The sequence below is a fragment of the Eublepharis macularius genome, chromosome 5 (genome assembly GCF_028583425.1).
Source record: "Eublepharis macularius isolate TG4126 chromosome 5, MPM_Emac_v1.0, whole genome shotgun sequence".
NCBI classification, from domain to species: domain Eukaryota; kingdom Metazoa; phylum Chordata; class Lepidosauria; order Squamata; family Eublepharidae; genus Eublepharis; species Eublepharis macularius.
Window position 1 is genome coordinate 54,846,315 of NC_072794.1, and position 17,447 is coordinate 54,863,761.

The 17,447-nt window shown below is 44.8% G+C and overlaps 2 protein-coding genes across 6 annotated transcripts in view; one reads left to right on the top strand and one right to left on the bottom strand.

Annotated features, from left to right (window-relative positions):
* The window catches only part of RPAP2 (RNA polymerase II associated protein 2), a 68,358-nt gene extending 59,266 nt beyond the window's left edge, over positions 1–9,092 (bottom strand). Inside the window, exons 1-5 of the mRNA XM_054979529.1 lie at positions 8,948–9,092; positions 7,251–7,296; positions 6,652–6,766; positions 4,795–4,893; positions 3,108–3,173 (exon numbers count right to left, since the gene is read on the bottom strand). Of these exons, the coding sequence (XP_054835504.1) occupies positions 3,108–3,173; positions 4,795–4,893; positions 6,652–6,766; positions 7,251–7,296; positions 8,948–9,008 (387 nt within the window). The 5' untranslated portion in view covers positions 9,009–9,092. The remainder of the gene's footprint in view (positions 1–3,107; positions 3,174–4,794; positions 4,894–6,651; positions 6,767–7,250; positions 7,297–8,947) is intronic.
* The window catches only part of GLMN (glomulin, FKBP associated protein), a 31,853-nt gene continuing 23,460 nt past the window's right edge, over positions 9,055–17,447 (top strand). Inside the window, exons 1-6 of one of the 5 annotated variants that reach the window (XM_054979532.1) lie at positions 9,055–9,150; positions 10,010–10,169; positions 12,473–12,530; positions 12,892–13,017; positions 13,984–14,103; positions 15,711–15,819. In XM_054979532.1, the coding sequence (XP_054835507.1) occupies positions 12,495–12,530; positions 12,892–13,017; positions 13,984–14,103; positions 15,711–15,819 (391 nt within the window). In that variant the 5' untranslated portion in view covers positions 9,055–9,150; positions 10,010–10,169; positions 12,473–12,494. The remainder of the gene's footprint in view (positions 9,151–10,009; positions 10,170–12,472; positions 12,531–12,891; positions 13,018–13,983; positions 14,104–15,710; positions 15,820–17,447) is intronic. The other 4 variants (XM_054979530.1, XM_054979531.1, XM_054979534.1 and 1 more) reach the window with 4 other exon arrangements.

The following is a 17,447-nucleotide window of genomic DNA, read 5'->3' on the forward strand; positions in this document are numbered from 1 at the left end:
GCCTCCACAGGCAAAACGGAGATATTTCCTGTGGCCCTCAAAGATGGAAATGTGGAAGTAGGCGTCTTTGAGATCCAAAATGGCCATCCAGACGCCTGACTCTAAGAGTTCCAACACCCGCGACAGGGTAAGCATCCTAAACTTCTCCACCTTCAAGTAGGTATTAAGGGCCCGAAGGTCCAAAATGGGACGAGACCCCCCATCTTTCTTATCCACAAGAAAATATCTTGAGTAAAACCCCCAAGGGGAAGTAGAGACATCGACCACCCGGACAGCACCTTTGGCAACCAACTCCAAAACATTATTTTGTAACACAACATTACAACAAGAAGCACAACGGGGTGGGTGCGAAAGAGGGGGTGCAGTGGTAAACGACAACTTATAACCACGGGCCACAACAGAGAGGACCCAGGTATCCGTAGTAATGAGTCGCCAACGGGGCAAGAAAGGCCGTAGCCTGTCCAAGAACAGGACATTAACAGCGTCCTTGGAGACCAACTGGGAAGCGTCCTGGTCTAGTCAGAAGACCGTGGGCTTCTGCGCTGAAGTCGAGGGCTTGGGCGAAGGAGGCTGCTGTCGTCCCTTGGACCGGCCGGAGCGTCTCGAAGAGTGGCGCTGCTGGCCAGAGTAGGAACGGTGGCCATAGGATTGACCGGAGGGGAACCGTCCTTGGCGCTGGTGGAACTGCTGGTAGGGGGACTGATAGGACCGGAACCTGCCGTACCGATATCTCGGACCCGTCTGCGGAACCGAAGGCGCAACCCCGAGCGACTTGGCCGTCTGCTGGTTCTTCTTCATAAGAGAAAGGGACTCATCCGTTTTCTCTGAGAAGAGCTGAGGACCTTCAAACGGAAAATCCTCGACCTTGGCCTTCTTCTCGGGGGGCAGGGCAGTAGATCGAAGCCAGGCGTGCCGACGCAAGAGCACTGAGGATGCCATCGCACGCGCCGCGGAGTCGGCAGCGTTCTTGCCAGCCGTCATCTGTTGCTTCGACAAACGGAAAGCCTCAGCCTGGAGAGCCTTGACCAAGTGACGGCGATCGTCGGGGAGGTCAGAGAGGTAGGACGACAGACGCTTCCACAAGAAAAGATTGTAAGAGCCCATTATTACTTGGAAATGGGCGATCCGGAACCCCAGGGAAGCCGAAGAATATACCTTCCGACCAATTCCATCCAGCTTTCTCCCCTCCCGATCCGATGGAGCCGAAGAGGAGCCCCGTCGGAACCGAGCCTGACCCTCCTCGGCCACGATGGAAGAGGGCTTCGGATGGGCAAAGAGGTAAGGGCAATCTTCCTGTTTGAGGCGATAATATTTCTCAACCTTCTTGGCCGTAGGCGGTACAGAAGCAGGGGTCTGCCAGAGTGCCAGGGCATTGTCGACGAGATCCTCGACAGGAGGAAACGCCACCGAGGCAGGAGAGCCCGAATACAACGGCTCCAACAGCTTACTCTTGGGTTTGGAGGTCGTGGAGGCGACGTCGAGCTCCAGCGCTGCGGCCATTCGGACCATCTGCTCTGCAAACACCCTGTAATCGTCATTAGGGGACGATGAGCGGAGCTCCCCCACAGCATCATCAGGGGAAGGGTCAGAGGCCGCGTCCGACGAGTACTCAGACGGAGACGCCAAGCCCTCATCATCCTCGGAGTCGGAGAAAGCTGCTGGGGTCTGCGTCGGAACCGACGGGCGGTCAGCCGGAACCGAGGTAGAAGGCTGGGGTGCCGAAAGATGGCGACGCGGCTGAGTGGCAGGCGGAGCTGGAGGCAGAGTTGAGGGCGCCGGAACCGTGGCCAGGGGCACCGAAGGACCAGGCAGAAAGGGAGCGGACTGCTGAATCCAAGCCACAAAATCCTGCCAGGAGGCCACGTTCCCTAGGCCCGGGACAGGCTGCCAAGGAGGCAGAGCAGCAGGCAACGGAACGGACCGGTGAAACGGCGCTGGAACCGAGAAGACTGGCTGCGATGGAACGGAGACCTCCGCCGGAACCGGAGCACACGGCAGAGAGCGCTCAAACTCCTGGAACGCGTCCAAAAATCCACGGATCGACTCGCAGTCGTCGGGAATCACCGGAGGAGGTGTGTGAGGAGGCGACGGGGTATGGAGGAGACTCCGGACGTCCTCAGGAGGAGGGGCCGGTCCAGGAGAGGAACCAGCCAACGAGGCCGGGGCCGGCGACAGAGCACGGCGCTTGGTCTTTGACTTGGCCTTTGCCTTCTTCGGCGGGGGCTCCGAAGGAGCCTCGGTGGCCACAGGCTTCGAAGAAGGCTTCGAAGAAGCACGTTTCTTCGCCTTTCGACTGGACGGAGCACTCACGGAACCGGAGGCGATCGAACCGTCCGGAGCGGACGCCTCCGTCGGAGCCGAGACGAGCGGTTCCGACGAGTGAAGAGGAGCCGGCGAGGGGGCGACAGAGCTGGGCTTGCTCCCGGACGACCCAGAGGCTTTGGGCGGTAGAAGGTTGGCGTCCCAAAGAAAGGCCCGGAGCCTGGCCTTGCGGTCGTTCCGCGCTTTCGGAGTGAAGGCCATGCAAAACTTACAGCGCTCCACGACGTGCCCTTCGCCCAAACAGATGAGGCAGAGGTCATGACCATCAGAGTGGGTCATTTTAGTGCCACACTGTTGGCATTTTTTAAATAAAGCGGAATGGGACATAGTGGAGGCGTTTCCCAGTCAGAAGGAAACGGCAACTCACAGCTAGAAGAAAGTCCGAAGACACAAGCGACAGCTGAAGAACCTTTTCGAACGGCGGCGAAAAAGGAACTGAGGGAATGCCGGGGACGTTCGGGTACTTGTACTTCAAAATTGGCGGGAACACCGGCGCGCATGCGCGGTGGGCCCGAACGTCCCCGTCACATTTCTAGAAGCTAAAAGAATCTTCTCCGCGGCTGGCCTGCGCCTGCGCAGTCCCAATGTGGGGCTGCACAGAAGGACGACGACGATCTAAATTTCTGGGCTCCATTGGTAGAGGAGATGAGGGCTGTAATAGCTAATGATAGCCAGAAAGAACAGAATGGGCTGAAGAACTCTGGCATCTGGCCAGTACTTCAGCCTCAGAGTTCCCAGATTGACTTTTTTGTAAATGACCCTAATGAAATAGCACTGCAGCTTACCTTTCGTTCAGTAATATCATACACTTTGTTGTGTTTTGTTGAAATTCTGTACTTTTGTTTCGGCACCTTAAAATAAGCATATTTTAGCAAGTTAGCAAATGACATCTTTGCCAAGCCTGTTCTCTGAAATAATGTTCTGTATTTAGGTTTGTTGATCAAACTGCAACAATATCCTTAATCATGCTTCTCAAAGGGGTGGAAATTCTGAGAACGCGCGTTAAAATCCCAAAGATGATAGCTTGTGTCTGAGGACAATAATTTCCTCAATGTTACATTTATGATCTTCATTCATGAACCCATATCTACAGACCGTACCTCTCTCTTCAGCTGTGCACTTCTATGCCTGTTCTGCCCTTTACTCAACTGCCATCCTAAGAACACTTTCCAAGGAGTAAGTCCCACAGAATAGACCCAAGTAGGGGTCTGAGTAGATCTCCTTAGAACTGCTCTCGAGATCTATCTGTGCAACAGCAGCATAAGCAACTGATCACTGGGTGATTTTATCTCCCTGGTTTTGTGGTAGCACCATGGAAAAGAATGCAAGGAGCAGTTGCACCTTCTGGAAGAACTGTAGTCTGGTTGAGGAAAAACCTCATCCTCAATGACAACTGATATCCATTGTCTCTGTTACTTGCCCACTTCATGGTGGTGGTGATTTGTGTCCTCCAACTTGCTGTAGCCCTTAAGGAGATACAGTCATGACAGGTTGGAGACTGCAGCTTCTTCCTCCTCAGTGCCTCAGCAGCACAGCAAAGGAGTGATTTGGGCACCCCCACATTTTCTTGTCTTTACTTTTATGCGTGTATGTGTTTTTTAAAATTATTTTCATTTCAAACTACTTTAAAATTTTGTAAGCTGTCCTAGATGCCAATACTAGTACAAAGGCAGGGTACAAACAATGTTCTGCAGCTGCTTGTTTCTCTTCATTCATAAGTCAACACAGGCATTTAGTACAAACTTCAAAGTATATTATAAGCCAGCAAGTCAAAGACTTTCATTCTAATGAGATTCATTCAATTTATACAAACCAAACTATGGGTTACATTACAGAAGGCAGTGAGCATATTAAAAAACATGCTAAAGTAAGAACATTCTTGAGATACGTTGAGGAAATTGTTCAAATGGTATACCATCACAACTGGGCAAAGTATCCAATAAAGCAAAACTGCATCAGAGAAGTTGTCTCTCACTGGAAGTGTTTTGACTTCGAAATCAAAAGTTATGAATCTATTGCAGCAGAAGGTTACAACGAACCTGCACAAACTGAAGGTCTGAATGTCAAGCAGTTCATCCAGAATTGCATACCGGCAGCATGCGAGGGCAGTCACAACTAATAAAGAAACCACCCAAACAGTTGGATCCCATGGAACATATTTATTCACGCAAGGGATCTTAGGCAAATCACAAGTCGCCCTTGAACTCTGTTAACTTATCTGTACCCCATCCTGTCTTTCTGCGTATGCAAGATATATCTTACACTATATCTCAGCTCAAGCCCAGATAATGATATTTGATCAATCATACGGTCCATCCAAATTGTACTGTAATTACTGCCTTTTGATTTTTGTGCGCAACACTGATCAGAAATGAACAATCTGTACTTGATCTTCCAGTAGCTCTTGCACAACAGGAACTGAGAAAAGTTTTATTTAACAATTGCATGGTGGGATGAAACCCTCAGACTTACATTTTCTAGCCTGTTTTGACATACAGGATAGCCACATAACTTGATGATAAATCGCTCTTCTATAACATCCTTATAGTGAGACGGTGTTATATATTTCCCCTGAAATTATGAAACAAAACCTAGTTATTTTAATCGAACTTTCTCAAAACTAGTCAGTACATGTAATGGTTAAAATTCAGAATTGAAAAAGGAGATTTAGAAAAACAAAGGTATTTTTAAAAAGGAACAAAAACAGCAAATGGTGAAAGAGGAAGAATCTTCTTAATCTCTTTTGTAAAGTTTTTTAAAACTGAAAACAAAGACTTGCCATCTGCTTTTCCTTGATAATGAGGGACAATTTAAGGTATTTTACATAATGATGCATTTTTTCCAGCTGCCAACATTCTTCATGCTTATGTTAATGACTATATAAGGAATCAAAATGTGGAAAAGATATTTGGTCTGATACAAAATTCAAACAAAGTAATAACAAAGTAATAAAAAATGTTATCTAAGCATCTTTACTGCAAGTCAGTTCCATTTGAGAGGGCTTTACTGGAAGCCAGCAGCTCTATTTGAGAGGGCTTTTTTATAATCCAGCTGTTGAAAACTTGAAACTAAGTTATCATTTCAGCCTAGATCTATCTTGGAGAACAAAGACTGGAAGCCCAAATGAATACTTATACTCAGCAGGTTGGTTGAGATAAGGGATTACGAATGCTGTTTAGCAGCAATCAAAGTTCAAAATCTTTTCAGTGGGAAGATCTGGATGGATGCAATCGAATGACCAAATTGCATAAAGTGGCATTAAAAAAAATCTAAGTCCTGTCCTATTTCTGCTAGGAGAAATTTATAGAATTAGAAATGTTCATTGCCTTGATGCAGAAACAGTTGTGCAAAGTCTGCACAGCCCTCCACATACGCTTTGCTCTCTTTCTTTAGTCACATCTTTGCTATCTGCTCCTTGATATGTGACTTACTTCATTAATATTGAAATCATAGAATCATAGAGTTGGAAGGGGCCATACAGACCATCTAGTCCAACCCCCTGCCCAGTGCAGGATCAGCCTAAAGCATCTCTGACAAGTATTCATCCAGCCTCTTCTTGAAAACTGCCAGTGAGGGGGCGCTTACCACCTCCCTAGGCAGCTGATTCCACTTTTGAACTACTCTTACCGTGAAAAAGGGTTTCCTAATATCCAGCCAGTACCTTTCTGCATGTAATTTAAGCCAGTTGCTTTGAGTCTTATCCTCTGCTGCCAACTGGAACAGCTCCTTGCCCTCCTCCAAATGATAGCCTTTCAAATACTTAAAGAGAGCAATCATGTCCCCCCTCAATCTCCTCTTCTCCAAACTAAACATTCCCAAGGCCCTCAGCCTTTCCTCGTAGGGCTCAGTCTCCAGACCCCTGTAAGTCCCCAAAGGGACTTACTTAATCACAGACTCACAATTCATACCTTTGATTTCAGTGGAAATTAAGCAAGACTAACAGCGCAATCCCAGACATTCCTATTCACAAGAAGTTCCACTTTAGTAAATGAGGATTACTCCCGGGTAGATACACAGGACTGTAGCCTATCACTTTGAATCAGAGCCATTAGCTGTATAATACACTCTGACAGACTATCAAAACCTTTTGTCTTCTCCCAGAAGAGGATGTGGGAAATCCAGGTTCAAATCCACTCTGCCATGAAGCTTACTGTGTGACCGAGGCCTGCCGCTCTCTCAACCTAACTTATCTCACAAGGTTGTTGCGAGGATAAAACTGAAGAGAGAGGAGAACTATGTATGCCACGTCTAGCTCCTTGGAGAAAAAATAAGATAAAAATGTACCAAATAAATGGAATAAACATATACTAGTATAAAAGGATAACATACACAATCCACAAGGAACTCTTCAGTAATATCATCCTCCAACAGACGTTCAACAATACGCAAAGCTTTTCTCTCACATTCAATCTTCTTTCTAATAGCAGCCTCAAGTGTGGCTCTCCTACAACAGAACAAACATTTATTTATGTGGTCAACACTTTGAAACCATAGTTAATGCTAACCATAGGTCAGGTTCCAAACTATGATTTGCAGCTTTAAATGTATCCTGAAAATAATAGTTTACATACTGTGTGCTTCCTTGTCCATCTCTCTACAGAAACTCAAGAATCCTACCCCAAAGTGCAAGATTCAGGTCCAGTAGCACCTTAAAGATCAACTAGTCTTGACAAACTAGTTCATCTTTAAGGTGCTGCTGGACCCAAACCTTACTCTTCTACCACAGATTGACAAGGTTATGCATGTGAAACTACTCCAAAGTGATCACTCTTATTAGGTTGCTGGCAAACTTTCATAACACGTGCAGGCAAATTATTATTGGTAAAAAAAAATGTGGAAGCCAAAAATCCACATCCTAGAAGACCTTTGGGCTGGTCTACCAATAGACTTCTCAAAAGAGTACTGAATTGCCTATGGACGTATCATACCTTTGTAAGGCATCTTCATTCTTCAAAGTACTGGTCTGTTTATTTCCTGGTTAAAAAGAAAAGGATGCATAAAGAACACCATAAACACATAACCAAAGGGTTAACTCCATACAAGGCATGAAGAATATATGTTGTATCCTACACTTTTACTTGTAGGATAACCTTGTTAAGCCTCTTCTCCCAAGAAGCGTTTTAAATACATTGTGTACTATAGTTATCGGCACCTGTCACAGTATACTAAGAAGTTGATATAATTCAAATACATATATTTGGGAATATAAGATTGGGTCGTACAATAACAACAACAACAACATTTGATTTACATACTGTCCTTCAGGACAACTTAACGCCCACTCAGAGTGGTTTATAAAGAATGTTATTATTATCCCCACAACAACAAACACCCTGCGAGGTGGGTGGAACTGAGAGAGCTCCTAGAAGCTGCGACTGACCCAAGGTCACCCAGCTGGCTTCAAGTGGAGGAGTGGGGAATCAAACCTGGTTCACCAGATGAGAGACCCATGCTCTTAACCACTACACCAAACTGGTTCTCTATGTGGTCAACAAGTATCTGGGAATAAAGTGCCACCACTATAATCACATATTCAAATACCAAAGAATGTTCTATCAATCACTTTATACAAGACAGCATGACTGGCTGATGATTCAGACTGCATTTTTATCAGCTACAGAGGTATTCTATGGTCAAATTACCTTGGTTTGGTGTTCAAACTGCTTCCCTTACTCTTCCAAGTTCTGCAAAGTGAAAGGCTACATTGACTGCAAAACTGGCTTTCCCCCAGTTTTTTTTTTCATGTGCACATACCCCATTTTTAAAAGCTTTTTTTTTATACGTGCAAAAAAAATTTCTTTGGTGCAAACCCTGGCCAGAAGCCCAAACCAGATCCAATCCTTGCAGACTGAATGTCCAGAAAACCTGCTGTAAGTCGAGTATGTGGGAAAGCCTGTAAACTCATTTTATATCCCCATCAGTCCTTTAAAAAAGGCTCCAGGCACACACACCACAGTCCCAAAGATCAGATGATGGGATATAAATTACTACCTCAAATGAATATATACAGTGCAGCCCAACACATTCGAACATTTTTTTCACACTTGCATTTAGGTCAGTTCAATCATTACTGAAAGATGTTTACAGTTTTATTTGCATAAATAATTCTAAGTGCACAAAGAGATGGAGGCTAATTTAGATAAAGACTAAAGAGTATTATTTTGAGCAAACAAGACTGAAACTCGATTGGGCCAATTTCACTCACTGGTATGTCTGCCAATTTTATTCATGCCGCTGCTCCTATAAACTAGCAATTTACGGAACGCACATTAAACATCTGATACTTTACTGAAATAAATTCAAAATATAATCCTGAAACACTTCTATTATGAAAGCTTGGCTACAGTCATGTCCCAATGACATTTACTTCGGAGTAAACTCGCACAGAACCAGGCCATCTGCGAAATCTAAATCCAGGACGGTTCTGGAAACGAGGGCTACACATTTGTCCACCCCACTTCATATATTCAATGTGGGACAAGGCTTGCCGCTGCACAGGAGTTTGGTCGCCGCCCGCCCCTCGGTGAAGGTGGATCGTTCCAAACTCCACCCCTCGGCCAGTTTTACTACGGGGGAGAAGAAATAACTAACACACGGGGAGGGGGATATTCTCCCTTCTTCTTACCCGAGCGCCTGCGGTGACTTCGGGCCTTAGCGGCACTTCGCGTCTTCTCCTCCGCCATCATGAGGAGCCTTTTCCCCTCTGACCTCTCACCCGCCGCGGCGCTGTGTGCGGGAAGGCGGAGCTCAGGAAGCCGGGATGGTTTCGGGGTGAGACTGCGGAGGTGTTGAGGGCCGAGCCCGGCAGGAGTAGAACCGTCTCTCGAGGTAAGCAATCCTCAGAGACGTGACAGGCATACCCTGTCGGCATGCCCCACGCGGCGAAGCAAGGGAGCGAATTGTAGCCGTAGGCAAGTCAGTGTCGCCGGCGGTTGAATTTACTCTCAAGGAAGCGCCTGGCCTGCCTAAAGTAGAACTTGCAGTCTCTGGCTATTTACAGCGGCATCCCATGCTGTCCCTAAGTGGGGTTTGCTCCTATGCAAGGGTGCGTAGGGTTTATAGCCTTATTTGCAGGGATTATTGGCGTGCCATCTGAATTCTGAATCTTTCTTAAAAGTGAGTGAGCAAAAGAAAGAGAAACAGGAGTCTGTTGGGACTTACTAACAAAATTGTGTTGCAACATAAATTTCTTGTGGACTAGAGCTCATTTCTTTGCATGCAGTGTGATTTCTTATGCACCATCTCTCACAAGTAGAGATTAACAGATTTGCCCCATGCAGACAGTAGAAGGCTATTAGTGGCACATAGCAGCATCTATTCAGTTGGATGATGTGCAAGTAGAGGAGCCCTGGATAGTGTGATTGATGTTATTTGGTCTTGAAACAGCTCTACCAGAGTGTATATGGGGACACATTTTTGTTTATGCTGTAGTCCACCTTTCTTACTGAGACTCAAGGCAGATTACACAAGAAGACATTACAGCGCACATATAATAAGGTATATACATGCAAATTTTCAAAGCTTTAAAACCAGCAGAAATCCAATATGGAGTTGAAGAAATGCTGAAACAGAGCATAAGTAATTCTAAGATTGATGTATTAAACAACGTACGATCTATTCAGTAGGATCATATTTACATCAATAGTAGTAAAGTCTATAGTCACTCCCCATCCCTTATCTGTTGCAGAGCTTGCTTCCTGGGATTGTCTCTCTGCTGGGTGATCCAAGGTTGTTGGTGAGAAGCTGTTTGAAGTTGGGGGCTACCTGTAAGCAAGGAAAGGCCTGCCACCCAAAGCCTGTGAAGAGTGGCTGTAGGTCATTGATGATGTGTTGAAGTGGTTTACGTTGTGAGCTGGTATTCTGCTATTATTTCCTTTGTGTCTGTCTTGTAGCAGGCTGCCTTTGGGTACATGTCATTCAGGCCTACTAGAAGCCTGGCCCCTAATGTTTGATGAGGAACACCCTATAATCTAGTACTAGTGCTGCACTGCATTTCTCTTACAAACTTTCTCAGGTTAAGAAACAAAGAGATGATATAATAATCATTTGCCATAAAGGTGACTTTTTTTGAAAATGGATTTGACTAGATATCAGAGGGATTTATTATTATATTTTATACATAGTATTATGTTGCAGCATGCCTGGATTGTTTTCATTTTGAGAATCTTGTGAATATTATGCATATTTTCACAGTTTTTTTTGCAGGGGGTTCTATTAGCCAGGGCAGCTCACATTCGTAGAAAACATGTATTTTGAGCTTGAACATTGTGGTTGGCTGCACTGATCGAAGGCATTATAGCTGCAGGAACGACTTATTGGTTCCCATCAACTTCAGCCTGTGGCCATTGGCTACATGCATGTTCTGCCACACACAGGATTTATTTTTGATATGCTGCTTGGAAGGCATTTGCAGTGGTGTGGCAAAAGTCAAATTCTGTATGTGGCAGCCAGGCCACGGGGTGGAGACAGTGTTGGTTGCCCTCGTTGACGATCTCCGCAGACACCTGGATCGAGGTGGGGCGGCGCTGCTGATATTGCTAGATCTCTCAGCGGCGTTCAACACGGTCGACCATGAGTTGTTGGCCTACCGCCTTGCTGATGTGGGGATTCGGGGGACGGCCTTGTCCTTTCTCCATGGTCGGGAACAGAGGGTGGTGCTGGGGGAGAGTGTCCGCGTGCCAGCCGTTGGTGTGTGGTGTCCCGCAGGGGGAGATACTCTCTCCCCTGTTGTTCAACCTTTATATGCGCCCCCTCACCCAGTTGGTGCGGAGTTTCGGACTGGGTTGTCACCAGTATGCGGATGACACCCAGATATATCTGTTGATGGGTGGCCGACCTAAATCGGCCCTGGATGTCCTGTTGAGAGCCTTGGAGGCAGTATCTGGTTGGGTGAAGCAGAGCAGACTGAAGCGGAACCCTGCAAAGACAAAGGTCCTGTATTTGGGCCGTGGGCTGCAGGATACGGGAATTTGTCTTCCAGCCTTTGAGGAGGCCCCATTGGTGCCTGTCTTATCAGTCAGGAGTCTTGGCGTGATCCTGGATTCCTCCTTATCTATGGAGGCTCAGGTCAGGTCTGCAGCCCGGACAGCTTTTTTCAAACTACAGCAGGCTAGGCAATCTTTCAGTCCAGGACCTAACCACAGTGATCCATGCAACGGTCACCTCTAGGCTAGGTTATTGTAACTCCCTCTACGCAGGGCTACCCTTGGGTCTGACCCGGAAACTAAAGCGGGTCCAGATGCTGCTGCTGAGGTCCTGATGGACGTTCCATTCAGGTCACATATTACACCAGTTTTGCAGCAGCTTCACTGGCTTCCTGTGGAGTTTCTGGTCCGTTTCAAGGTGTTGGTGTTGACCTTTAAAGCCCTAAACAGACTGGGACCAGCATACCTGAGGGACCCGTATGTACCCCGTATGTACCCCGGAGAGTGCTTCGTTCAGCAGATAAGAACTTGCTGGTGATCCCTGGCCCCAGGGAGGCTCATTTGGCCTCAACCAGGGCCAGGGCTTTTTTGTTCCTGGCCCCAACCTGGTGGAACTCTCTGTCTGATGACACTTCAGCTTACCAAGATCTGATATCATTTTGGCAGGCCTGCAAGACGGAAATGTTCCACCGAGCATATGGTTGAAGCCAGTATTAGGACCATCATTGAGCCTCCTGTCGCCTTCTCCTATCCAATGACATCCTGTCCGTTCAGGTGTCTCCCTCTTTGTATTTGAGGGCAGGAATGTGCAATAGGCCATCTGAGTTATGATTTTATGATAGGATTTTAATTGTATTTGTATAATTATGTATTTTATGAATGTTGTACCCCTCCAGAGCCCGCTTGCAGGGCGGGGCCTAAATACCAAATAAAGTAAAGTAATAAGCTGGGGGCCAACATGACTCTTCTCATAGCCACAAATGGTGGTGTTTTTGTTAGACCTCGAGTCAGTACAAACTGAAGAAAAAGATATTGAGCTCAGATCTGATAACACTCTGATGGAACAATTATAATCTTAATTTGTCAGGGTGCTCTGTTTGACTTTTTGATTGTGTTTATTAAACATATTGAAACTTTACTTTAAGTATCTTTAGGCTGAGTGCTTGATAACCAGATGATAGGATAAAAGTGTTTCTCATTCAGGTATGATCTCTAATTTGTGGCAGAGCTCTTAAAGATCAGAAAATAATGGCAAAAGAACTTCAAGACATAGTACAAAAATGTGTAAGTATCTGCTTGTTAAATTCTACCTTATGGAGAGCAACACAGTAGAAAAATGTCTGATTTTCATCTCCTGTTCTCTTATTCCTAATTTGGGACTGTTGCTGTCAGCTCCGACTTAACTCTTGAAGGTATAGGAATACTTTGTGTTAAAAATGCATTGATAGGCATAACTGTAATGAAATGTTTCAGACTTCATTTGAAGAAATATTGTGACAGAATGGCATGCTTCTGGAGTTGATGACATATAGCTATATATAACTAAAGAATCACCTTAGTTTTGATATGAAAATGCTTTTTGAATGCAATGTATTTCTAATTGATTTTATAGATTATAATGAAAACACATATGTTCTCATTGTAGCAAATACTAAATGAGGAGGAATTTAAAGGGGGAGATTTTGACCGCTTCCAAGGTGCAGGAAAGAAGTGCTTGGAGGAAGGATACATAGTTGAATTATTAGAAATAATTCTAAATGAGAAAAACAAGGTGAGTTAAAACTATATCTTTAACTAAAGCTAATAGGTAATAAATAAAGCTGCAAGAACTGAAAAACCAAAAACGTGATAGAAATGTGTCCCCTTGTTTAGGAATAAGAATGATCCAGATAACATGATCCAGATAATAGCTATTTTATTAAATAAGTGGATGCTGTTTAATGATTTCTAACCTATACAAAATAGCCTGCATAATTTTGAACATTTCAGGTTATCAATGCTTGGGCTATTCTGTTACATTAGTGACCTGGTAGTCTACTGACCTCTATAGTCTGGCTGGAGTTATTTCCTAAAATGGAAATGTTTTCTCAAGACAGATGATCAAAAGATGCACAATTCATGCACTTAGAGACTGAATAACGAGTTTTCAACTTAAAGCTACTGCACATGCTGAAGCATTGAACCTTATCAGTTCAGACTGCAGATAGGACTCATGCGGCTCCATATGGAAGAGTTCTCTCTGCATCCAGAATGTCAGAACAAGACTAGGTTATGTGGGTGAAATGTTTTTATACAGAGGATCATTGAGTCATCACAGCACCTCCTGCAGTTTGAAGCAATAGATCTTAGACACAGGCTTACCAGCTCAGGGAAAACTAGGCCTTCTAGATATTCTGCAGCCAGTGTAGTGTAGTGGCTAGGGTATTGGACAAGGAATGAGGACACAAGTTCCACTTGCTCACCTTGGTCTGGTTGCTCTTCATTAATCTAAACCACCTTACAGGGTTGTTATGATAAAACCGAGGAAGGGCCGAAACCTGTACATGATCCAGAGACCTTTGGGGGAAGGGCGAGAAAAAAACGTGATAAGCAAATAATTCAGCAGTAGCTCTGAGGACATATTTCTAAAAAAGCCCCTTCTGGTATACTTTGAGCGTTCAACTCTGCTTTCAATGTGCGTTTCTGATAAATGAATATTTTGTCGTCTTGTAAAATGAATGTGAAATCTTTTGTATAGGTTATTGTCAAATGTATGGGCTGGAACCTTGTGGGTCCTCTGATCAGATGTATTCTTGAATATAAAGAAGATGACATTGAGAGAGACTGCTGCCTGAAAATACTACACAAGTTGGTGGAGGTGAGTCACAATGTCTGTTCTGCCAACTATTGTTGGCAGATCCCCCAGCCTTATCTGGCTGACACCCTTCGATGCCACCCCTTGTGAATGATTCTGCTAGCTTAGGACGGTTCTGATTTGGGATCTCACAGCTCCTGTCACCACTTGTGAAGTATTCACTGGTCGAGGGACCCTTCTGACAGGGAATAGAAATAGGGACCACTTACACTCCAGCTCAGTAGGTGTGTTGTAGACCTCTCCTCATGAGGCTAGAACTCAGGCTCGAAGCGGGTTCACTCTCTGGACAGAATGGAATCCCCCTCAGCTCTCACAGACACAAACTGGAACTAGAATGTCACTTCGTTGCACCAGCACCTCCTCAAACTCTGCCACTTAGTCTGACAGGCTGAGAGCTGGTTCCCCTCATGGAGTATAAGATAGGCAGGAATCATCAAACCGGACTCAGATGGTTAACAGAACAAATTAACTTTACTGAAGCACATTTTATCTTCCTCCTGCACAGCCTTAAACGGTTAAACGTTCCAGATACCCCATTAACTAGTCCTTCTCAGAGAACTCTCTAAACACATCTGCCTTCTCTGGTTGCTAGCCCTCCACTTTTTTCTTCAGAGTCTCCCTTAACTGCCAAAACTCCCAACTAACTATTCTCAATGGTCTTAACTGCTCTTCACTGCCACTCTCTCTCAACATTCTATTCAGGACCTGTCACTCAAACAGGGCCTGTCCGTCACAGATGTCCTTTAACTTAGCTGTTCAGTGATGACAAAGGTGGCAGACATTTTGGAGGATTTAGATAAGGATTTTTATTTTTTAGATATAATTAGGATTCTGTGGGAGGGGTGAAATAGAGGCTAGGGAGAATGATCATCCTTCAATGTGCGTTCCTGGGGACTGAACTGGGAAAGAAATTCTGAAGAAGCATTTTTAAGGAAGAGACAAAGGACTGGATGGGTAGGGATTAGGAAACTGGTTAGAAATGCTTTCCCAGCGTGTAGTTATCTAGCCCATTGAAGAGAGAAATTTAGCATATCCCACTCCATAATCTCCTTTACTACATGCAAGGAGCTTTTAACACTCTTTCCACCTGAGTATGAAATAGCAAAGTCCAGAATTCTGTTGTCTCCATCTGCATCCTAGATTGAATGTCATGTTAGCCAAAAGAATTTCCTTGATGATACCACCTAATCCCGAGAAACAAGGTATTTCTGGAGGCTGTTACTCTGGTCTTCTCCCTGGGGAGGAATTAAAGGCCTAGCATTTCCCAATAGTAGAAATTCAAGATCTTTAAAGTGGTTGGGGTGGTGGTGTGGTGGAGTAATAGCCAGGTCTATACATATAGGGAGGGATGTTTTCAGGCTGATAAGGAATAATGAACTACAAATTGGTTTTTTGATAGAAACATATTTACATTCATGCAGCTGTGAAGAAGCATAGGCTTGATTGAATGAGAGGGATATATGTAAAATGGAAAACCTTTTCTGCCTGAAACCTGAATCCCAACCCAAATGGCAACATTATCATGCAAAATAGACGTGTTTGTTGTATGCTGATCTTATAAATGGTAGTGGTGGTTGCGATGAGATGTTGGTTTTTTTGTTTTTTTGCAGCTGTGCAACCCAAAAGAGCTTGTTCTGAGTTTTCTGGAACAGATTGAACAGACATCCAAGGAACGGATGTCCCAAACTGTTTTGCTTGTTCTTAAACCTCTGCAGAAAGGTAAGGAGCTGTGTGACTGACTGTATCAGTTTTAGCTGCCACCCGAAGTGTTTTGAAGCATATAGTCAGAAAACCTTCTTGCACACATTAAGTGATGTACTCTAATCTTATTGGAAAACTTTCAAAAAGGGTCATAGTTATAAATGTTGTAATAGAATTCTTATATATTGTTTGTTTAGTGTTCCAAGTGCTTTATACGGAGTCTCATCACACTGTGAGTGGAGACATGGTTCCTGTTCTGTTGAAGGAGAGGTAAAGAAAAGAGCTTTCCCAGGATTACCCAGTGGCTGCAGAGCAAATAGAATGTGAAACTGCAATCATTCACTCTGCATGACAAACTGTTTTTTGAAACCGAGGAGACATTCAGATGCAGTTTCTGGTATTACATATAGCTGCCTGCTGCTGAAAGAAAAATAAATAAAAAATCTCACTGGCCCCGTACAAGTCCATAGTGACCCTTTAGCTGCAGACCAGGCGTTACCTCATTGTTCTGCAATGCAGTGCCTGGAGCTGGTAAAATGATAAATAGTCACTAGTAAATTGAAATGAAACCCAGACAAGATATGGGGAGCAATCCTAAGTAGGTCTACTTTAACATGAATCCCATTTCACTTAGAGTTCTTTGGATTGTAGACATGATTACTAACTGGGTAGTTAGCTGGCAGTAGGGGTGATGATCAACCAGTATTTGATAGGGTTGCTCATGTCCTTCAGAGGTCAGGTTCACAGTCTGGGGACACTGTTAGATCCTATATTATTTATGGACGCAGGCATGGCATTTGTAGCTCAGGGCTCCTTCTACAACTTTCACTTGGTCCTTTTCAGTGGTGTTCCCTGTCTGCTCAAGGAATGTTTATGTGGCACCATCTCTCTCATTAGGCACCAGGCAAAGGCTGTCCTGTTTGTCTAAGTTTTCCCCACACCTTATGCTGCCTTTCTCTTGCTTTTTGTGTTTCAACCTCTGATACCATCTCTTGAGTTTTCATCTTTGGTTGCCATGTTAAATGCTGTTTATTATGAGAATGGCTTTGTCCCCCCAACAACAGTTTTCATGACGGTAGGACAGTTATGCAGCTTTTCTCAGAGGCTAGAGTGCACTGCTTGGACTTTCCTGGTTGCAGTGGGCCCATCTTTGTACCGATCCTCAGTGCTTGTAGAAGAGGGGGATCTGTGAAGACTCACAGTGGAAGGGACATCAAATCCCTTTTCCCTCTTATTCCCATTCTGTTTCACTGCCATCTCTGTTTTCACCTTGTCCCTGTTCTCTCTTTTCCCTGTCACCCATTCTGCCAATATTTCTTCTCCTCCATCTCCTGTTAACAGACCTGCTCTTTCACTCTTTTACACTTCTGTGGTTTCTCTCTGTACCAACCTCTCCCCACTCCTGCTTCCTGCCCTTCTAAGTTCATCTTTTCTTCCTTCTTTATTGTCTTTACATTCCCTCCTAAAGCCCCCTCTGACTCCTGCTTCCTCCCACCCTTTCTGCCCACCTCAGTGGTACCCTGCTCTACTTCCTTCGTTTCTCTACCCTCATGCTCCCTTGCTTCCCATGCTATCTTCTTCCTTCATTGTCAGGTGCCATTTTGGGTTGCTATAGCTCTAAGCGATGTTTGAATATGTGCTAATGT